Raw genomic sequence first — 24,829 nt, forward strand, 5'->3', positions numbered from 1 at the left:
ATCATGTTCAACCCATAGCCGGCTTACTACAGAGCACGGGTCTCCTCTCAGTATGAGAAGGGTTTTTTAATGTTTTTTTTTTTAATTTACAATGTTTTCTTTTTTACTTAATTTTAGGTTAGGATTCTATTTAGGCGGCTCCTACCCCTCACATAATGTCAGAGACTTTTTTTAGTATTTAGTTTTATTAAAATCGCTTTAATCAAGAGTAAAAAGATATACCTAATATCCAGTGGCGTGCACAAGTGGTTGAAGTCAGGGTAGGCATTAGTTAGATAATTACCTATTTACTGTCTGTTCATAATAAATTAGCATTGAGATATTTTAATTAGGGTAAGCAGCGCTTTTATGCTTCTATGAGCTGCACGCCACTGCCTATATCTATAACTAAGTTTCCCTGACAAAGTATCGGCCCACCAGGTCTATGGCCGCGGATACCCGTGTCAGTTTTACAAATCATCATCATCATCATGATCAACCCATCGCCGGCTCACTACAGAGCACGGGTCTCCTCTCAGTATGAGAACGGTTTAGACATAGTCTACCACGCTGGCCAATAGCGGATTGGCAGACTTCACACACCTTTGAGAAGGTTACATGGAGAACTCTCAGGCATGCAGATTTCCTCAAGATGTTTCCCTTCACTGTTAAAGCGTAGGTATTTAACTTCTTACTATATCGTGTAAGTACTATAGGTACCTATCTAATCGGTATTTTTTGAAACATTCATCTCAGCTGGTTCCCGTAGGTAGGAAAGTAATCAAACAAAAAGACATAAATGAGTAAAAACATATATTTATATATCACTCGTTGTATTTGCCACATCAGCACATACTTAGGTACAATCACGATAGTGTTAGGCGTCCATTAGACGATCAGTTTCACTGTGCCCCACCGAGCTTATCGGGAATTAAAATTGACACTTTGTGTCAAACGGTCTCCGTATTGGGTAGTTGACTACATCAAAAATAAATTATTTCTCAGTGATTATTAAATAGAGGGTCTTCAAAATACGACAAATCCACGTCCTTTGTTAATTTTAAGTGTAGTAACCATTTTAAATTATCGATTAAACTAAAAAAGTACGTCATTATGATGTGACGTCACATTCCATTATTTCATAGAATATCGACGTTGTCAAATACCGTATTGACACTATAATGACTAATTTCGTATCACTAACATTAATTAATTCCGAGTACGCTCACATAATGCAGCGCCAAAATGGCGAAAATCAAGTTGCAACAAAAACGGGCCGGCAATCGCAAGTCCAGCGTACTTGTATAGGTCCCGAAAATTGTTAATGCGCGTGGCCGCCATTTTAGTGACGTATTTAGACTGAAGTTTCGAGCTGATGGTATATTTTTACTTAAGGTGACGCAGGACGCTCGACCAAAATTGGCAGCGCACGTGGGTAACATGTTTGCTTTTCACTTGACATTGTATGAGAAAGTTGAGAGGCACGATGATTTTCACTGAAATCAAGCGCGCGAAAAGGGTTTAGGAAAAGTATTTTTGAGAACAAACTGCTGAATTTATGTTTGCAAAGTAAAGTTATTTCAACTAATGAATAAATAAACAACGTCTAATGATAAATTGTTTTAGAATTTTCATATCCCTAATCTTATTTATTTACGCCCAAAGTTGTCATTAATTTAGTGTTAAAATAGGAATCTTTTGAGCCTCGTAACTTTTAAATCAATATTTTTTTCAATATTTTATATATCAATAAACCTAGATAATGACGAGATAAATCGATATAATTCTTAGTTTTGTGCGTACAATATCGAATATTGTTGTATTTTCCCTCCTACGTTTGTATGGAGAAAGCACCGAACTGAGCTGCCTTAAATATACCTACGTCAAATGACGTTAAAATGACGTCATTTCTATGTAAATGAGACATGGTTCCAGCACAATAGCAATTTGCGGGACTTATATTAGTAGAGTGATTGACGGGATTGACTGATACAGTACAGAACTTGTCGTCTAATGGACGCCTAGACTGTACACACACACTTACGTCTTACATCTATATGTCGAAACTAACACACATATTTATATTTACACCTAGCTAGATAATTAAATAAGACGGTATAATTTACAATTTTACTAGGTAGTCTAGGTACATAATTTTATCTTTAATCAATTATTCAACCTATAGGAGACGACTTCAGATAAAATCAGGAAAAAATCTAAATATATAAAAGGAAAAGGTGACTGACTGACTGACTGACTGATCTATCAACGCACAGCTCAAACTACTAGACGGATCGGGCTGATATTTGGCATGCAGGTAGCTATTATGACGTAGGCATCCGCTAAAAAAGGATTTTTGAAAATTCAACCCCTAAGGAGGTGAAATAGGGGTTTGAAGTTTGTATAGTCCACGCGGACAAAGTCGCGAGCATAAGCTAGTAACTAACAAAACATTTTTTAAAATATAAAGAAAGAAGATACAGAAAAACCTTTTTAAGAAGTACACAAAACACAATTTTGAATGGGAAAAACGCAGGTTTCCCCACGAGGTTTTTCTTCATCGTTAATTTTTTAACCGACTTCAAAAAAGGAGGAGGTTCTCAATTCGTCGGAATCTTTTTTTTTGTTTACGGATATAGGCACATTTTTTTTTTTAAAGAATATTAGCCATGTTAAATGACTAATATTCCCCTTTCCTCTCCAACTAAGCGTCAAGCTTGTGCTAGGAGTAGACCCGACAATAGTGCAACGGGCGGGGTATGAACCGTCGACTTTGCCCGCCGTTTGGTTTTCAGTTCACTGCTTTACCCGTTAAGCTATTGAGGCTCTATGTACGGAACCCTAAAAAAGCTAGGCCCGACTTTCACTTGGCCACTTTTCAACCGACTTTCAAAAAGGAGGTGGTTCTCAATTCGGCCCGTTTCTTTTTTATTTATTTATTAGATAGCCGTTCACCTATTGAGGCTATTTTAATAGCTAGTAAAAATCTAAATTAACAAAAAATAATCGATACTAATTTTCATGAAAGGAGTCTCTCATAAGTTGAAGAATTTAATAGAATATTTTATAAATATTTACAACCATTTTTACTTTATAATAATATTATGGCTAGACACCTCAAAGTTTAAGGAACAATTTAATGCTGGATGGTTTTACCTAGTTGTTTCAAATATTACAAACAATAAATTAGTTTAGTTAACAAAAATTTAATTTAATGTTGTGTCGCTTGTTGTTCGTCGCTGCGACTGCGTTGAAATTTATAAGCAAGGCTGTGATCGTTAAGTTCCAAATATTTTCTAAAGCTTACAAAAACATACCGAATTTTTTTAATATTTAAATACTGTATAACTGTTCTGGAACTAATATTATAAATTCGAAAATATTTTAGTTTTTATGATTTGTTTCCTTTTCCTTCAAACACGTCACGGAGCAATACCTACATTGACGTGATTTTTGCTATTGTTGAAGACCTGAAGAGTTATAGGCTACTTTTAACCCGGAAAATCAAAGATTTTCCACGGGATTTTTAAAAATAACAAATAAATAAATATTTACGAATTTCAATATCGTTCTATTAATATGAATTATAAACCAACTATATTTATACTTATAACTTTTAAGACATCCAGCATAAAAATAAGTACTTATATTATAATTTAAACGTTTTCCATTTAAGTACGAGAAATAAAAATAAATAATGTATATTTACAATGTTTTTAACTTTTTTATAATAATTTAATATAATAGTTTTCTTAATAACATCATCAATCGTTACAGCATCAAGTAATTTTGGAAAAAAAACATAAAAAATCATCCAAAATGCTGTAACTTCGATGTGTACACAAACATATTACGTTAATTTTTTGAACGATCTGTACAGCACTGGATTTCATTTGAGCTGTAGGTACCTAAAGCTTCATTACACCAAAGCAACATAGTGCAACAATGCGGCATGCCAAATTTCAGCCCGATCCGTCCAGTAGTTTGTGCTGTACGTTGATAGATCAGTCAGTCAGCCAGTCAGTCAGTCAGCTTTTTCTTTTATATAATTTTTTGGATAATTTAAAATGTAGCAAAAATCGTCGTCAGACATGTTGATTGTCTCGGCACTACGACATGCTGCTTGGCTGCAAAATTAGTGTTTCCATTTCTTGCATGCCACATTGTCGCATGTTTTACTCTAGCGTACGACAGACTTAAGGTTTGATTTTTTAGAAATTACCAAATATTCGTCTGCACGCAATCTATTTACATATTTTTGGATAAAATAATATGCATTGTACAAAAAAAATCTTTTTAAGCTCCACCACAACATTAAAAAACAAGTGCAGAAAACGCAAAATTGGCAAAATCCATAAAATCATAGTTTGTCGCCAAAATTATTATAATTAGGTAAGTTGTTTGTTATCCAATACAATTTATTATTGGACATAATTAATTATTATCTCAATTTAATTCTAAAGGAACTGACTTAATACAACTACAATATTTTGAGCGAAAATCTATTATCTACTTTTACATTGTATTGTACATAATAGGAAGGTACATAAGCTATTTATATATTTTTTACTCTTTTAAATGCCGAATTCATTGCTGAAAACCCCAATTTCACAAATATTCAAAATGTGTGCTCTAAAATATCAGCCGTCGATTTAGAAAATATGATATCAACTCTATAATATGTATTATTTCAGCGTTGAAATTGTAGTTGTGCGTTTAGAGAATAGGTAACACTGTTAGGTAGGTACATATTAATAAATATTATTTTTTACTCTTTTAAATGCCGAAAATCATTGCTAAAAACCCCAATTTTACAGATATTCAAAATATGTGTTCTATAATATCAGCCATCAATTTAGAAAATATGATATCAGCCTTACAATATGTATTTCAGCGTTGCGTTTAGAGAATAACACTGTTGGGTACATATTTTAAGTTGAATGAAATAATTTGTATTTTTATTTAGATCTGTCTCTCTCGGCATCGTATTCCTCATAACTGTGGGTCGTGTTCGTGACCCCTTAATGAAAAAAAATATGAAAATTAATCGCACACTTAATGGTAAGTTTTCTTGGGATAGGTATAATTTTGATACTGTTGCAAATGTCTATTCGCTCAATATATATTTTATATCTTAATAAATATTTGTGCACTAAACATAACAAGTTAGTCTACATACTATATATACAAATTGGCATATAATATGAATATGACATAAAGGTTTTAGGCACAAAATTAGTAGGTTTTTACGTAATTTTATGATTCCAAAAGTTTGTAATATAGATAACTTTTTGAATTGTATCTTCTTCTTTTACATGTTTCTTTTTCTGTCTTTTCTTTTTGGTGAACAATAAAGAATATTAAACGAAACTAAACTTTTTTTAATGTTTTTAAGTCTTAAAAATATGTACTTAACTGATTTCAACGTAATTTGGCAGAAGAGAGATAATTTGCATCCTAAAGACGGACAGGATATGTTTTAATCCAGAAAAAATCTCACAGTATTCCCACAGGATTTTAAATACTTTTAAATGCATACACGAAGTCGCGGGGAAAAGCGGGAAAATACCATGAATTACTTATTAATCATTAATCATAGAACATAAATGGCTAAAGCTTCTCATAGGTATATTATTTTAAAATGTCATTTATGTCAGTTGTCATAAAGCTGTGTACACATCACTGTGTTGAGGTGTGTTGCGAGTTGCGACCGTAATCTGCCGCGACGATCAACAAATCTGAGCGAAGTGCGCAGAGTGCTACACCAGACATCTTTATAATTATTTTTATAGCTATCTAGCCGTGTCATCGATGGGATTTTCGTTCATCCCCTATTCAATCCCCTTAGAGTCAATGCATATTGGTATATTCGCGCGCGCGGGTGCCCTTTTTTCTCAGTAGAAAGTGCTTTACGTGGTGATGATAGAGGTCGATATGTTATGTAAAATTTTAGAACTGCGAGAAATTACCTGCGCTTTCTTATACTTCCTTATTAGCTCGTTTTCCTGACCAGGGTATAGAGCCATTACACACGCTCATAGGCATGAGTGACAGACAGTCTTCCCTGCCAGGTACTAAGTAGACGTGCGACTCTGTAAGGCGATTTCGTAAAACCTGCATCAATCATTATTACAATCTCAATTGTTGTGATTGGCTGAATTTGTGCTATTCTTGTTGCAACAATGCATTGTAGCTAATAGTGAGCGAGCGTCAACCAACTAGAGGTGATTGCGATCGTGACACTTTAGCTGTCATTCTACCGCAATCGCGCAGCTGATCGCATTCTATCACCTCACGACACACAACAATCCACTAATGTGTATGCACCTTTACACGGCGATTAAATAAAATTGTTCTTGTATGAGTGTTAAATAAGAATTATATCTCAGTATAAAAACCTAGGTTTATTACAAGATGTATCTATATGCCTAGGAATTAGCACACAATTGCCATTCATAGACTAATAAAGGTATAGACGAGAATAACTTGGCTATTACACTCCTTATGTGTCAAATCCTGTTCGTATGGTGTAATTAATTTATGTTTGTAGGGTACCGTACCCGAAGAGTGCCTACGAGACCCCATTACTGAGCCTCCTTGTAGAATGAGGAGGGGATTGTATTGACCATGCACCTACCTAGTCCACCACGCTGCGTGACTTCAGACGTGCGGCAGACTCCACACGTCTTTGAGAACATTCTGCTTTGCTCACGTATTTTTCCTTCACCATTAAAGCACACAATATATAATAAGAGTCAGTATGTGCTATTTAATTGCTTAAAAAGTACAGTTCAAAATTGTAGGTCCAATTAATCCAAAAAATTTGGTACCTAGTGTGATGATATAAATGCGTGAAATATTTTTCAAATGTCTTAATAAAAACCCAAGTAAGTACTTAAAAGGATAATTAAACAGCGCAATCAAAAACGATTATCGATTTTAATCGATTAAAACCCATATCCCACCAAACGGGCCAAATAAAACCAAAATTAAACAACCTAATCAGAAACCATTATCGATTTAGCTCCATGTCTCCAAATGAAGGAATAATTTCGAATAATTTCACCTAATCAGTAATACGAAGCAATGAAACATCAACTTTTCGAATAGATCGTTAAATTACAACATGGCCGCTAATCAGAAACAGTTAATGAATAAGGCGTAATGAAAATGGCGCTCAATTGACCGGAAAATAGGAATCGAGTTGTGGGATCACTGAGAAAATTCATTATAATCGATAATAAACTTGGAAAAAATTACTACTCTGGCCAATGCTTCTTTTTATTGGTAGGTACAAATAAAAAATCTGCCAAGTGCGAGTCAGACTCGCGCACCGAGGGTTCCGTACGTCGTATTTTTTTCGACATTTTACATGATAAATCAAAAACTATTATGCATAAAAATAAATAAAAATCTGAAGAATCTGATTACCGACAGATAGATTGATTATTTGTTAATTTCGGCCGTTAGCAGAATTGAACTTTTTTTTGATAATTTATTAAACTTTAAAAGTGTCTGGCAGGGGGTTGCCACCATACTGTCTGGCAATGCATGACATGATTTCTAATAGATAGTATTCTGAAGAAATTAGACTTTAGGTAGGTATACTTTGACGTAAGATTTTTACACCTTTATTACCTGTTGTCTCCCAAAGTCACCATGATTCAAACAAAAATCCGAACAAACGTTCCTCCCAGTGTTGGGGACACGCAGAGAAACTTTCAGCTTTTATAAAATAAGGAAGGTCTGGCACGCGCTGGCTCTTAGGCCATTAGTTAAAATCATATAAGTCCCGCGGCAACTAAAATGGCGACAATGCGCATTAGCAAATTGCTCGTGGCCGCCATTTTAGCGACTTCAGCACTAGACTGAAGTTTCGAGCTGATGGTATATTTTTATTTCGGCTGACGTCAAAATGACGTCATTTCGATGTTAATGAGACTTGGTTCCAGCGCAATAGCATTTTGCGGGACTCAGGTACCTATATCGAAAAATATGTCATCGACAATAAAAAAAAAACCGTGTAACTCAAAAAGTAATTGCAAAATATTACAATTGCGAGCAAGTTTTCAAAATAACAACGCATAATGGGAAGTAAAGAGCCCAGTAGGTACCTACAGCCGAGGCCCATAAATCATGGGAACAAAAGACGGAAAAGCCAACACAAATTAGGCTTATAATCGGACTTTAAGTGAACGGGGGTTCCGTGTTTCAATATTTTTTACCACCCAGAATTGGACGTATAAGTACTCTTATTATAAATGCGAAAGTGTGTTTGTTTGTTTGTTGGTTTGTTCTTCAATCACGTAGCAACGGTGCAACGGATTGACGTGATTTTTTGCATGGGGAATGGGTATAGATAAAGACCTATACAAGAGACATATAGGCTAACATTTTATCCCGGAAAATCAAAGAGTTCCCACGGGATTTTTAAAAAACCTAATCACCGTTAACACCAATATTACCTGCAATCGTGCAAATAAATGATTTGTATTTGTTAGCTGTGATAGCCTAGTGGTTAGGACGTCCGCCTTCTTATCGGAGGTCGGGGGTTGCACCTCTAACTTTTCGGAGTTATGTGCGTTTTAAGTACCTATAATTAAATATCACTTGCTTTGACGGTGAAGGAAAACCTCGTGAGGAAACCTGCATGCCTGAGAGTTCACCATAATGTTCTCAAAGGTGTGTGAAGTCTACCAATCCGCACATGGCCAGCCATGTGCGGATTGGTAGACTATGGCCAAATCCTTCTCACTCTGAGAGGAGACCCGTGCTCTGTAGTGAGCCGGCGATGGGTTGATCATGATGATGATGATGGTTTGTAAAACTGACACGGGTATCCGCGGCCATAGACCTGGTGGGCCGATACTTTGTCAGGAAAACTTAGTAGATATAGGTGTATCTTCTTACTCTTGATTAAAGCGACTCGCTCCTTGTTGTAAGACATTTATGAGCATATCAATTTGGCTACCTATCTTGTAATAACAAAGTTTATGAAGGAATAAACGTTTTATGTCCTCTAAAATACTGGACGAAACGTTTCACTCGTGTAACATAGTAGGCAATTATGTACCTATTTATGGAGACAGCAAGAATTTTGTTATTATGAAGCGGACATCATCATCATGATCAACCCATCGCCGGCTCACTACAGAGCACGGGTCTCCTCTCAGAGTGAGAAGGGTTTTGGCCAAAGTCTAACACGCTGGCCAAGTGCGGATTGGCAGACTTCACACACCTTTGAAAACATTATGGAGAACTCTCAGGCATGCAGGTCTCGTCACGATGTTTTCCTTCACCGTTAAAGCAAGTGATATTATTTTAATTACTTAAACACATAACTCCGAAAAGTTAGAGGTGCGTGCCCGGGATCGAACCCCCGACCTCCGATTAGAAGGCGGACGTCCTAACCACTAGGCTACCACAGCTTATGAAGCGGTAACCGCTACCATATACCAATCAATAGAGGACTAATGGTGAGATCTACTTATAGAGCGCACTCTGACTTAGCTTAGACCTAAGACAGAGTTAAATAGAGACAGCGCTATATCTCTCACAAAAATCTGTCTCGTTTTAACTCGATCTTAAGTCTGAGCAAAATCAAAGTGCGCTCAGATCTCAGCCTAGGGCTGAGATTTATAGAGCGCACTTTGACTTTACTCAGAGTTCAAACGAGATAGACTTATGAGTCTGACATAAATCCATCTCGTTTTTACTGTGTAAAAAACTTAACTTAAGCCTGACCAAAGTTAAAGTATACGCTCTATAGATCTCACTCTGAGAGCCCGTTAGGGCCAGACCGTCATTATTTTATAATGGCTGAAAGTGTCTATGTGCATTGCCCGCAAGGGAGGAACCATCAGCGACTATGAAGGTTAGATCATCGTAGCTTTGGCAGATAACAGGTAAAAAAGGTAAAAGTATAAAATTTTTCGTCAAAGTACCTATAATTTTTTTTAAATTTTCGTCGGAATAGTATCTACCTATTAGAAATAACGTCATGCATTGCCAGACACTTAGTATGGTGGCAACCCCTTGCCAGACACTCTTAAACTTTAATAAATTTTGGCTCAGTCATGTTTTTGAGAATTTAGATCTTGATCAAACCATGGAAAACAATGACGTTCTAGGCTTGATAAACATTGTTATTCAACAAACAGTTCCTGATTTAATAATTCATATTATTCGGAGACTCAATAGCTCAACGGTCGGCGGTTCAAATCCTATACCCGTTGCACTATTGTCGTACCTATACTCCTAGCACAAGCTTTACGCTTAGTTGGAGGGGAAGGGGAATATCAGTCATGATTATCATGGCTAATATTTATTCTTTTAAAAAACAAAATTTGAAAGTCAAGATCAATACACCAATAACAATAAAAGCGCTTACAACACTGAACACTCATACAATAACGTCGAATGCGTGAAACTGATCACCGACCCATCTTGAGAGATCTCAATCTCAAATACCGAATGCGCGTAGACAAATAGCCGTAGAGAACAATCGTCAACAGTTTAAAAACAATTTTGTTGCGTCCAAGCAATTATTGAACGTGATCCCAACCAAAGATACGACGTCCTATAACAGACTGTTCACTATAACTTGTTCCCTGAGGTCATGTTGGCACCATTGCAAATCACACAATAATAAACCCTAAGCTCCAAGGAATAAAGCAAACAAAGCAATGGTGCCAACATGACGGCTGGGGACAAGTTATAGTGAACAGTCCGTAACTCCTAAACCATCTCTTAATAATAGGCCCACAAGCGACGGTATTATAATCGCCTACCATCTCTATAAATATAACCTTTCTTTTTCTAACACATTCTAAAAGTATATCTCCCCTCTCGTTTTAATGTTGACAGCCGGCTCAGAAACCATAGCACCGCCTATCAGCGTTCAAAATCAAACTGTCTAATTATACCCACATCACTAACAACGCATCAAAGGAGGTATTTTTTAATTAATTTAATCCCAAAACTATTATAATGCGGCCAATTTCGGTTAACTAATAACTTATGATGCGCTAACAAGAATGTACCGACGCCATTTTGGAACGGGTCCCGTTAATTTAATGACGCTTGTTTAATTTAAGTTTAATTAACGACGATTTGTGAATTAAGATAAATTAGCCGAATAAAAGGTGGACTGTAAGATAATTAAGTTTTTTTACCTGCGTCTTGACGTGACAGTCTTGATTAATTAATTATGAAATTACTGTAAGGCTCTAGACACATTGGCATTTGGCTTACATTGAAGCGAAAGGACGCGTATTTGCCTCTCTGCACTAGCACCTAGTAAGATTTTAGTCTTACGCTGGAATTTACAGAACTTTGGGCTTTGCTCAGACTTTTTTAGATACATAAAGTTATAACGAGACAGATTCATGTCATTGGTATAAATTTGTCTTTAGTCTGAGCAAAGTTTTGCCAAGATCTATTTGATATAGATATGTCACAAAACGACGCCCGTAAAATACAAGCAAAATTTTTCTCAGCTCTTACTTTTACGTAAACATCTCAAGTAGGTACCTAGATATGATTAGATTTAATTTACAACTTAGAACCTTCATGTCATATTCAATTTTTCAATGTTGCCTAAAATTAAAATCGTTTCATACTCATATACAAATTCTTTTAAATTGAATCAGGAAATAAATAATAATCTACTATTTTTAACTAAATTACAAATTACAATACTATTTACACGTCATAGCGTCCTGAGCCTCGAATTCAAATAAAATAAACGTATCACTAAAGTTGACGTAAATCTGTCAAATCTCAGCGTTTAGTTGCACGAATTGACAGTTTTATATCAACTGCAGTGACGCGTTTCTTTACTTTAAATTCACACTCAAATCTTTATCACTATACAGTGTCCTGTCACTTACGTTCACTTTTCGTTTATTTTACGTTTCGTTTTCACTTTCACTTAACTCGTCCATGTCCATGTCTATTAGTTCTTCGTCTTCTTCTTCGTAGGAGTTGTTGAACTGGTTATCTTCTGGTTTTGAGCTCGAAGAACCGGATTTGGTACCAGTTTTAGCTTCTTCTTCTTGCTGCATTCTTTTATGTTTCGTTCTTCTGTTTTGGAACCAGACTTTTACCTGTGAAAGAAAGAGGCATTTGAAAATACATATTGATAACTTACTACCTTATGCCCGCGACTAATCAAATTTCAAAACCCTGATTTACCCCCTTTGGAGTCGAATTTTCAAATTCCTTTAGTTTCAGCTTTGCGTTGATAGAAATCAGTCAGTCAGTCAGTCAGTTAGTCAGTCACCTTTTCCTTTTTATACATACTAGCTTACGCCGGCGACTTCGTCCGCGTAGACTACACAAATTTCAAACCCATATTTACCCCTTAGGGGTAGCAAAAATCCTTTTTAGCGGACGTGTACGTCATATTAATAGCTATCTGCATGCCAAATTTCAGCCCGATCCGTTCCGTAGTTTGAGCTATGCGTTGATAGATCTGTCAGTCAGTCAGTCGCCTTATCCTTTTCACACGAGTAGATATCCCCTTTATTCAAAATTCATGTCAAAAGTCGGATTTTAGTCCTTATTTTAAAGGTGAATCGTACTTTTGACATGGCAGTTGGACACATAGAGTTAAAATGGCGATTAAATTCTCATTTTTTACGGACTATATAAATCTGTGGTCTGAGCCTCTGAGCAAAGTGCGCTCCTGGCTCTATATTTTTCAGTCTGAGTCTCAAATCAGTTCCGAATGAAACTAAATCGCATGGCAGATTAAGGCAATAACTAAAACCTTGCCTAAAGGTTCTTATTATCATAATATTACCTACTTCTATATTATATTTTATGTAAGAAATCAATAAAACTATAAAATAAACTTAATAGAGAAGTAAATATTTCAATTGATATAACAAGGGTAATAATGCAGTTCCACGCTCGATTAACCCTTACATAAAGGGTTAAAGATAATAAAACTATTCATACACCCCCGGCCATAATTCATCGCGTATTGAAAGAAAACTGTCGAAATTTTTCTACAGATCGTTTACTATAACTTGACCCCTGCCGTCATGTTGGCACCATTGCTTTGTATGCTTTATTCCTTAGAGCTTAGGGTTCATTATTGTGTGATTTGCAATGGTGCCAACATAACGGCAGGGAACAAGTTACAGTGAACGGTCTGTACAGCTAACAAAGAGATTTCCCGCGTACACTCCGCCGCCATTTTGCAAAGCAATCCGTCACGTGGTTAATGGCCGATGAAATCTATTCACTGAAGTTTTAGTTTAGTGTTGCTCTATGAAAATATGGTAGCACAAGAATATTTCAGTTTTGGATATACTCATAAATGTTGAGTTATGTCTTGTATTCGCCATGCATTTACCATTTTTATTGAAATTTGGAAATGTCAAAACGTTTACTGACTGCAGCGTAAAACAAACTAAGTAAGTAGGTAGAGAACAACGCGTGGTCTTTGCAATTGTGCATTGTAAGATCTAATTGCAATTGTGCATTGGTTTAATTTCAATTGCAAATCTTCGCAATTGTGCATTGTAAGGTCTAATTGCAAATCTTTGCAATCGTGCATTGTAAGGTGTAACTGCAAATCTTTCCAATGTGTATTTGTAAGGTCTATATTTTGCAATTGCAAATCTTTTTTGGTTGTGAATTCTTAGGTAGGTATACCTACTTAGTGCGTATTGCTTGCTTTTTCTGCATTTTAGCAGTGGGGGATCAGAAGGGGTTTTGGCCATAGTCTACCACGCTGGCCATGTGCGGATTGGTAGACGTCACACACCTTTGATAACATTATGGGAACTCTCAGGCATGCAGGTTTCCTCACGATGTTTTCCTTTACCGTTAAAGCAAGTGATATTTAATTATTACTAAAAACGCACATAGCTCCGAAAAGTTAGAGGTGCGTGCCCGGGATCGAACCCCCAACCTCCGATTAGAAGGCGGACGTCCTAACCACTAGGCTATCACAGCTTTTTAGCCGACTATCATAAAGGAGGGGGTTTTCAATTCGGCCCGATTTTTTTTTACAATTACAGTTGGTACAATTTAACATTTGTTTATTTTCAAGAATAGAATAGAATAGAAAAGAATAGAATAGAATGTTTTTTTTATTCATGTAAACTTTTTAAAAGTGCTTATGAATAGTCAGGTAGTTTTAATTTACCACTGGTTCGGAATGCCGTTCCTACCGAGAAGAACCAGCAAGAAACTCGGCGGTTGCTCTTTTTAATTTTTCAATTTACAATGTTATTATACCGTACTATACAAGCATTGCAGCCCCGCGCATTGCTGGAGCGAGTCAAATCCAAGCTTTTTTATCGTTTACATAGTCTGCGACTGTATAATATGCTTTTTTTAGGAGCATACTTTTAACACATTTTTTAAACTTGTGTAGGTAAAGGCAAGTCTAAAATTGCTTGTGGAATTTTATTATAAAATATGTCACAAGTAGTATGTGAACAAGTAGTTTGATATGTAGGTTCTTGGCTGGTACAAAGCAATCACATTCAATTTCTCGCTATCAAGAAAGTGTCGCGAAATAATTTATTGTTGTTTGAATTGTAAGTTACGCACTAACCGCCAAACAATCAACTCTGTAATGGCGTCAAATATTGGAATACTATTTAAATGTTAACTTTTAATAGTCAACTGAAATTGTTCGGAACGTGTACAATATTAATTTTCCGTTTTATGATTAGTTCTGCAAGATTTTAATTGTTTTTTCTTTCTTTTCAGGAGCTGTTACGACAAGCGTATCGAAAACTGCGTTAGATACCTTTCGATATTCTGGAACAAGTGTATTTAAAATTGGTCAAGTGTGAGCCGGACTCGTACACGAAGGGTTCCGTACCATCGCACAAGAAATGACACTCATTATTATTTTTAATTTAGCAATACACGTTATGCATGTTAGCTCAATGCTTATGAAAAACATATCAAATGAAACCTACCTATATAGTTTATTTTTCGGCATAGGGCCAAAGTGCAATGCCAAATCTAAATATATAAAAGGAAAAGGTGACTGACTGACTGACTGATCTAACAACGCACAGCTGAAACTACCTACTGGACGGATCGGACTGAAATTTGGCATGCAGATAGTTATTATGTAGGCATCCGTTAAGAAACGATTTATGAAAATTCAACCCCTAAAGGGGTGAAATAGGGGTTTGAAATTTATGTAGTCCACGCCGACAAAGTCGTGAGCATAAGCTAGTCTAAATATATAAAAGGAAAAGGTGACTGACTGACTGATCTAACAACGCACAACTCAAACTACTGGACGTATCGTAGGATCGGACTAAAGTTTGGCATGCAGATAGCTATATTATGACGTAGGCATCCGCTAAATTTTCTTTAAAATTCAACCCCTAAGGGGGTGAAATAGGAGTTTGAAATTTATGTAGTCCACGCGGACGAAGTCGCGAGCATAAGCTAGTCTATACTAATATTTAAAACTGCGAAAGTGTGTCTGTCTGTCTTAACTTTTCAAGGTCAATCTCCAATCTGTGCCTTTCAAATTCAACAGAATCTGATAAAATTTAGCAGGTACAGAAAAATAGCTAGCGGAAGACAGACATAGGCTATTTTTAATTCAAAAAATCAAAGGGTTCTTTAGGGATTTTTAAAAACCTTAATCCACCCGGAGTTTATCACTTGGTTTGCGTTCACTGTAACCTCTCTGATTTTTCTTTAAAAAATGCAACACCGGAAGCCTGTTTTTGGATGAAAAATGTAAAAGCCAAGCGATTGGATGATCCGGATAAAAGGATCATAAAAGATCATCAAATCCCCCCAAAATTAGATTACAATGGACATCGCCACGCTACATTAGCACTACATATCGACATCAAATATCAATCAAACACCCTTTGTATGAAGTTTAATGGCGCGTGACAGAGTGGGACGGCAAGCGTAAAAAGAGAGGGATGTATGGAAATTGGATTGTGAAGCTAAATAAAGGGTGTTTGTATTAGTTACATTTTTCTTATTGACACTTTTTTTTTTGTAACGGGGCATTATTCGTGTGGCTCTTGCCGAGGGCACTTCACAGTAGACACTGTGTGTGTCGTACTGTAGGTTTTATGTAGGTAGTAGGTTGTATGGTAGTGAGGTATTGGTTGGTCTGGAATCGGTATGGGAATAGAGGAGCTGATCTAGGTATGATCTTAGGTAGGGTTAGTTAGGATTGGCTATACTCATAGGAGACGTTGGTGTTATGACTCATAATAAGTGATACCAGTGATTGTTGAGGGTAGTTTGTGTTGTCTCTCGTAGTGGGAGAATATTGTCAGTGCGCCCACGAAGGCTCGGTTAATCTAATATGTTGTAATCCTGAATTAATCATCAATCATCATATTATGAAGGGCCGCAGCTCAGCCGACATCAGAAGTGGGATTAGGCTATCTTGAGCCGGCGATGATGATGACTTGTGAAACGGACCATCTCTTGTGAGATGTGCTAACTATTACCAATTTGGATACGAAATTAAACGAACATAAAAAGCTTAACACCCAAACCTTACAATCAGTTCTTACTAAAGATGCCCATAATTCGCAGTTAGGTGCCTGTGTTTAACAGCCATAAACCTCATATTTACAACACGTTTTAACATGTTAAAAATTATAACCTAAACAGTTCTTAACATATAGACAAAAAGCCAGCGCGTGCTAGACCTTCGTTATTTTATAAAAGCTGAAAGTTTCTCTGCGTACTGTCCCCAACAATGGGGGAGGAACGTTTATTTGGATGTTTGTTTGGATTATGGCTTTAGGAGATAACTGGTAATAAAGGTGTAAAAACTAAAAAATCTTACATACAATGAACCAAAAGCTTAATTTGCTGTAATCCGCTGAAATAGGTCGCATCTGTATGATACAACATGCAGCATGCGAAATGCACCGCCCGCCCTCCCACTGCTAACCATGCAGGAAAAGCATCCACTCGGCAAGCAATACGCACCACCACCACGCAGCACCACACAAATCCCAAAACACACTCCGACTTCTGCAAAGTAACGCCTGCTTCTATACAACATTCAAAAATTCTTACGTCAAAGGGGGGCGTCAGGCAGGGGGTTGCCATGACACTAAGGTTGAGATCTATTGAGCGCACTTTGCCTTAGCTCAGACTTAAAATTGAGTTAGAACGAGACAGATTTATGTGACAGATATACATCTATCTCGTTTTAACTCAGTTTTAAGTCTAAGCAAAGTCAGAGTGCAGTCTATAGGTACTTAAATCTCACCCTAAATGTCTGGCAATGCATGACGTGATTTCTAATACTATTCTGAAGAAAATATAAAAAAGATTAGGCTGACGTAAGATTTATTACACTTTTATTACCTGTTATCTCCCAAAGCCACCATGATACAAACAAACGTTCCTCCCAGTGTTGGGGACAATACGCAGAGAAACTTTCAGCTTTTATAAAATAACGAAGTTCTGGCACGAGCTGGCTCTTAGTACAATAGAGGTTAAATTACGTAAATATCTGAAGTTAACTTTAAGTAAACGTGTCATTGTATGCAGTAAAGTTAAAATGATCATTTTCTTTAAGTATTTTAGCACATTTCATGTAATTGTTGGGTAGCATTGTTCTATTAACTTTAGCGTGTATTAAAGACATGCACTAGGTACCCTATTTGATGACTTTACTTGTTAGTTGGGTTTAATATTTATTTAAATGGTTTCTTTAATACTTTTAATACATTCATCATCATCATCATAATCAACCCATCACCGGCTCACTACAGAGCACGGGTCTCCTCTCAGAGTGAGAAGGGTTTTGGCCATAGTCTACCACGCTGGCCATGTGCGGATTGGTAGACTTCACACACCTTCGATAACATTATGGAGATCTCTCAGGCATGCAGGTTTCCTCACGATATTTTCCTTCACCGTTTAAGCAAGTGATATTTAATTAATTAAAACGCACTTAACTCTGAGAAGTTAGAGGTGCGTGCTCAGGATCGAACCCCCGACCTCCGATTAGAAGGCGGACGTCCTAACCACTAGGCTATCACAGCTTTGTACATTACCCGGCAGGAAATACTGTACATCGACCTTTAGAAAGAGATAGTGGTTTCGTAGAGCGTTGTCCCTCTACTTTTTTTCAAAGTGTACATGCGGCCGAAAGTAGGTAGGTAGGTACCTAATGTAGGTACATCGGCCTTTAGATTTTAGAATGAGATATCGGTTTTGTAGAGCGTTGTCTCTGTCACTTATACCTATATGACGTAATACTTAATATTTAATCGCTTAAAACGCACGTAACTCCGACAAGTTAGAGGTGCGTACCCGGGATCGAACCCCCGACCACCGTATAAGTCTTCGACTATGTTATCACCGCTTTTTAATCTCTGACAGAAGCAAAAATCCCAATAAACCATAACATGGCCATATAATAAGAGAGCCATAAAAATTCCCATTACTCGTTAACCCCCGACGCGAGCGACGGGTCCCGTAGGCCGATTCATATGAACACCCCATTAATCACGAGGGCCCGTGGGACCGGTCCGTTTAACCCTTACTTCTGGGGTACAATCGCTATCCATCATTGTGGTGATTCGGTGATTAAGATGTGATTGTTGTATCTATGATTGTTGTATTTGTGATTGTGATTAATTTGTATTGTCCTGTTATTATTACTCTCTTTTTACTAATTTACTAATTTCAATCACTAGGTATAGTTCACGGCAGTTAAATAGTCGCGTCTGCGAGTGCGAGCTCGCGCAGGTATTGTTCCACGCATCGTGCAGTAGCTACTGTGTACGGATGTAGCACTCACACTAATGCAGATTCCGAAAGCGGGGTGCGGCGCGGCGCACGGAGCCATAAAATTTCCCATTATTTGTGATTAATTATAAAATCTATCTTAAATTATGAAGTATACTTACTTTGGACAGAACTCCGGCCTGTGTCTGTCCAATCTCCTTTCAAAATAGCTTTACAATTTACAAATCGTGAGTAGGGAATATACCTAAATAAGTATATTAACCATTTAAAGCAATTACTGGATAATAAATGTAGGTCATAAAATCTGCAAATAAATCTGCATTGTTGTACCCAATTACTGCGACAATCTATCATCTATAAGTAGCTTCAATAATGAGGAACCAATTATAGGATACCTAGAGCTTATTTACTGATCTATCGTAATTCATAAGCAGTAAATATCAAGGACATGGCACTACCTACATTGTCACAATATACAATGCTAAATTATTATTAGTCATTACATTACAGTATAATATAGTCCTTTTTAGGGTTCCAAGTTGGGTCGCCAAGTTCGTCCGTCAGTCTGTCCGTCCGTCCGTCCGTCCTTGCTTAATCTCAGAGACTTCTACAAGAATCAATTTATACAATTCATAGGTACCTATAATGTTTTAACTTTAATTAAGAAAGAAGAAAGAAAAGCCTTTATTCCCGGCAATAGTAGGTACCACGGAGGAGAAAACGTCTTTTATCTATGGTAGGTAGGTACCTACCATAGATAAAAGACTTCTCTAATCTGTGGTACCTACATAACCTACTAGAAGAATCAATTTAAATATAATACAATAAATCTACTATAAAAGGAAATAGTGACTGACTGACTGACTGACTTACTGATGTTGAAAAGCATGTAAGTAGCTACTGTTTCATCCTGTTAAAATAGAATTAATGTTGCAACAATAGAAAGCAATATTTTTGCCGCTATTTTCTTGATACTTACCTACTTACTTTTCTCAAATGACAAAAACCGGCAAAGTGCCAGTCAGGCTCGCGCAATGAGGGTTCCGTACTACAGTCGTATTTTTTCGACATTTTGCACGATAATTCAAAAACTATGATGCATAAAAATAAATAAAAATCTGTTTTAGTATGTACAGGTGAAGACCTTTCATATGATTCCCCACTTGATATAGTCACTCACTTCGAAAGTTGAAAATACTAATTATTAGTTCATGACCACAATTAAATTTTTTTTTGTGTGATCTAACCCTAAATTCACGGTTTTCAGATTTTTCCCCAAATGTCAGCTATAAGATCTACATACCTGCCAAATTTCATGATTCTAGGTCAACGGGAAGTACCCTGTAGGTTTCTTGACAGACAGACAGACAGACAACAAAGTGATCCTATAAGGGTTCCGTTTTTCCTTTAGAGGTACGGAACCCTAAAAATATCATGAAACTTTGATAATATGAAAAGCGTGTTAAACAGATATACGTGTTAAATAGATTCATTGTAGAAAGATAAATACATATCTAGGTTTGTAACTTTAATTTATCGTCATCATCAAAATCAACTACAACAAGTGAAAGCACTTTCCCCTAGTGCTAAGGCTATAAATTATAATATGTACTTATATTTCACGGGCCAAGTCGCGGGCAAAAGCTAGTAATAAATAATCTATCATAATAAATGTCTATCAAAAACATCACCCTGTATAAAACTCTCCTCTTTAACGACAGTAGCGAAACGCGAAACGGGCGTAAAAATTACAATTGCCTAACAACCCCAATTTGTCGCATAATCGCCTCTCCTTCCCACCCCATACATCTGTCCCTTTCGCACTAATGGGTCGACAATAAAGTAATACACAGATAAATAGCTTTCCGCTTAAATTCTGGCCCAATTCGTAACTTCATGCTACCCCTTAATTGCGCATCTCCCCATTGTATACGCATCTCTTTTGCTCTTATAGGATTTCGTATGCCGCTGTCTCGTTCCCGTAATTCGTTGGGGGAGTATAATCGGGTACATAAGCACTTAATAGTATTTGGGGGCATTGGATGACACCCTTTATTTATACAGTGTGGGTTCTATTTCGAAGGATTTGGCTCCCCCTTTCCATCAAAATTGTTTGCGGATTCTTATACCGTTATAGGACCAGTTGGTTGAGAGCTTTACTTGAAAGCGAGTAGTCTAGGAGCTACTGAATAAATAGAGCGATGTATTTTTACCAGTTCATTGTTTTCTTAAAGTTCCGTACCTCGAAAGGAAAAATGGATCCTTTATAGGATCACTTTGTTATACGCCTGTCTCTCTGTCCGTCTGTTAGTATGTCTGTCTGTCTGTCGTGTCTGCCAAGAAAACCTATAGGGTACATCCCGCTGACCTAGAAACCATAACCATAAATTGGGTATAGGGAAAAAAGGATCCTTTATAGGATCACTTTGTTATACGTCTGTCTCTCTGTCCGTCTGTCAGTCTGTTAGTATGTCTGTCTGTCTGTCGTGTCTGTCAAGAAAACCTATAGGGTACATCCCGTTGACCTAGAATCATGAAATTTGGTAGGTAGATCTTATAGCACAAGTAAAGGAATAATTCCGAAAACCGTGAATTTAATATGGTAACATCACACAAAAAAAATTAAAATGTATTAATGAACAAATAATTAGTATTTTCAATTTTCGAAGTAAAGTCAAAGTCAAATGATTTATTCAAAATAGGTAATAAATTACTCTTATTGATTGTCTGGTATAGTGTTAGATTTGTAAGATAATATAGTGGTGATAATTATAACGCAAACTTAAAACTAAAGCTACGAGGGTTCCAAACGCGCCCAGGTCTGAGAAGAGCCCACAACAAACTCAGCCGGGTATTCTTTTTATTATCACCACTTTACAAATTTATTGAAACTTATTAGAACTATCACAAAGTCGTTAAGCAACTCATTCCCAAGCTTGCTTATCATTTAAATAATCCTTTACATTGTAATAGGATTTTTCAATTAGTTTACGTTTTATGAAAACTTTGAACTTGTTGAGAGACATCTCCAATATGTCTTCTGGAAGCTTATTATAGAAACGTATGGAATTACGAGCAAATGAATTGCTAACTTTACTGAGCCTAGAGGCGGGAATTACAAGTTTATTTTTATTTCTAGTATTTATATTATGACAGTCACTTTTTTTTTTAAATTTATTTATGTTTTTATGTACGTACAGTAAATTTTCAAAAATATATTGATTATGCACTGTCATAATTTTAACTTCCCTAAATTTAGTTCTCAGCGACTCTCGTGGCCCCATACTGTATATGGCTCGAACAGCCCTTTTCTGCAGCACAAAAATAGAATTAATATCAGCAGCATTACCCCATAATAATATACCATATGACATAATGCTGTGAAAGTAACTAAAATATACTAGTCTCGCAGTTTCTATGTCTGTCAACTGGCGAATCGTTTTTACCGCATATGCGGCAGAACTAAGTCTGTTCGATAAGTTATTTATATGAGAGCCCCATTGAAGTTTTGCATCTAACGTTATTCCAAGAAAAATAGCGGTATCCACTAAATCTAATTCCTCATTATTAAGTTGCACAGTGGTTTTCACCTGCTTAACATTTGGTAAAGTGAATTTAATACACTTTGTCTTTTTCCCGTTGAGAAGCAGGTTATTAGCTTCGAACCACTGTACTAACTTGGTGAGAGAATTGTTTACTTCATCAAAAGTTGTTAAGTATCGATTGATTTTAAATAAAAGTGATGTATCATCAGCAAACAAGACTATCCCGTAATTGTCCTTAGCGAGGTAAGGAAGGTCATTGATGTAAATAAGGAACAGAAAAGGTCCTAAGATGGAACCTTGTGGTACCCCCATTTTTACAACGGATCCGGGAGATCGCTTTCCATTCACGTCTACCCTTTGTATTCTATCATTTAGGTAAGAACTCATCAATTCCAATGCTGCACCCCTAATTCCATAATGGTGCAATTTCGCGACCAATGTTTCATGATCAACGCAGTCGAAAGCCTTGGATAAATCACATAAAACGCCAAGCGCATCACGTGATTCCTCCCAGGCTTCAAATATATTTAGTATTAACTCAACACCAGCATCGGTTGTTGAGCGACCCCGTGTAAAACCAAACTGTTTGGTGTGAAATAAATCATTAATGTTGAAAAAATTAAGCAGTTGAGTTAAAATTATTTTTTCAAAGATTTTACTAAAAGTGGGTAGTACAGATATCGGTCTGAAGTTAGTGGGGTCACTAGTACTACCTGATTTAAATAATGGAATTATTTTACTATGTTTCATTAAGTCTGGAAACTCACCACAGTCAACACAATTATTGAATATTAATGCTAACTCGGGTGCAACAATATCAATTAATGATTTCACAACGTTAACGGAAATGCCCCACAGATCATTTGTTTTCTTATTATTAATTAATTTAAAAGCTTTGATAACGTCAGAGCAACTAACGTGACTGAATTCAAACATTTTATTACATTCAGGCACGTTATCCTCCAATAGTGAGAGAGCGGCGGCTGCTGAAGAGTTCAATGATTTTGTAGTAGAAACAGGAATATCTGTAAAGAAGGTCTCGAAAACGGTTGCAACCTCGGGGTCTGACGTAATCAACTTGTCATGATATTTTAGTTCAAAATTACAAGTTTTATGTGTCACTCTTCCTGTTTCTTCGTTAACTATTTTCCAGGTAGTTTTTACTACATTGGAGCTGTTTTTAATTTTTGCCTGGATATATTTTGACTTGGCTAAGATAACTTTACCAAGTGGGGCATCATACGATGCATCATACATACCCCACTAGGTGGACGGACGACATCAGACGAGTCGCAGGGAGCCGCTGGATCCAGGCGGCGCACGACCGTGGCGTGTGGAAGTCCCTACAAGTGACCTTTGTCCAGCAGTGGACGTCTATTGGTTGATGATGATGATGAGCAGGCGGATCACCTGATGTTAAGTGATCACCGCCGCCCATAAAGATTTCCAGCACCAGAGGAACCGTCATATGACAATGCGTTGCCGGCCGTTTTTTTTTTTTTTTTTTAAAGAATATTAGTCATTTAATAATAATATATTATTATTAAATGACTAAGAATATTAGTCATTTAATAATAATATATTATTATTAAATGACTAATATTCCCCTTTCCTCTCCAATTAAGCGTCAAGCTTGTGCTAGGAGTAGGTACGACAATAGTGCAACGGGAGGAGTTTGAACCGTCGACCTTTCGGTTTTCAGTCCACTCCTTTACCGGTTGAGCTATTGAGGTTTTGTTGTTGTGGTTGTTGACTTAGGAAAAATATCTACTAGCTCCTAAACTAGAAATTTTGTATAAAAGCGGATCTTTTATACTGGTTCTTCTAACACCCGGCAGATGTGATCGAATTAAATTTTATTGTCATGGTATACAAAATGCGATACATTACGAATTTGCATGAAAATGTTATAATTATTATGTTATAACAGCCTTTCATATTTTGTTAGTTAATTGGCAATTTGAGAAGTTTGAAGAGTTTTACGGGTCGTTATGTCGATATACAACTTTGGTATTTTAATTGTTCTTTTATACTCGTATCTAAGTTATAAATTATTGTCATTTTATTTTGTATTCAAATATATAGAATGAAAAGGTCTGACTGGCTGACTGATTGACTGATCTATCAACGCACAGCTCAAACTACTGCAGGGCGATTGTCTAAAACCTGCATCAATCATTATCACAATCTCAATTGTTCTGATTGGCTGAATTTGTGCGATTCTTGTTGCAACAATGCATTGTGGCCAATAGTGAGCGAGCATTAACCAATCAGAGATGATTGCGATCGTGACATTGTAGCTGTCAAACAACCGCGGTAGGGCCACAGGACCGATGGGGCTGACATTTGGCATGCAGTTAGCTATTATGCTGTAGACATTCATTAAGAAAGGATTTTTGAAAATTCAACCCCTAAGGGGGTCAAATAGGGGTTAAAATTTGTGTAGTCCACGCAGACGAAGTCGCGAGCATAAGCTAGTATGTATATTTAGATTTGACTATGATGCACAGACAGACGGACTGGACGAAACTATAAGGGTTTCTTGCTATACGGAACACTAAAAAGATACG

The 24,829-nt window shown here is 36.6% G+C and overlaps 1 protein-coding gene and 1 long non-coding RNA gene across 2 annotated transcripts in view; both read right to left on the reverse strand.

Annotated features, from left to right (window-relative positions):
• Positions 1–775: 775 nt before the first annotated feature.
• LOC138404062 (uncharacterized) lies at positions 776–4,065 on the reverse strand. The gene is made up of 2 exons (XR_011238165.1): positions 1,847–4,065; positions 776–1,368 (listed from the first exon to the last, which is right to left on the reverse strand). It is a non-coding gene; the product is annotated as an uncharacterized lncRNA (long non-coding RNA).
• A 5,328-nt stretch (positions 4,066–9,393) lies between these two features.
• The window catches only part of LOC117993523 (homeotic protein empty spiracles-like), a 45,446-nt gene continuing 30,010 nt past the window's right edge, over positions 9,394–24,829 (reverse strand). The window contains exon 3 of the mRNA XM_034981323.2: positions 9,394–12,086. Coding sequence (XP_034837214.1) covers positions 11,889–12,086 — 198 coding nt within the window. The 3' untranslated portion in view covers positions 9,394–11,888. The remainder of the gene's footprint in view (positions 12,087–24,829) is intronic.

The sequence above is a fragment of the Maniola hyperantus genome, chromosome 24, assembly GCF_902806685.2.
Source record: "Maniola hyperantus chromosome 24, iAphHyp1.2, whole genome shotgun sequence".
In the NCBI taxonomy this organism is placed as follows: Eukaryota; Metazoa; Arthropoda; class Insecta; order Lepidoptera; family Nymphalidae; genus Maniola; species Maniola hyperantus.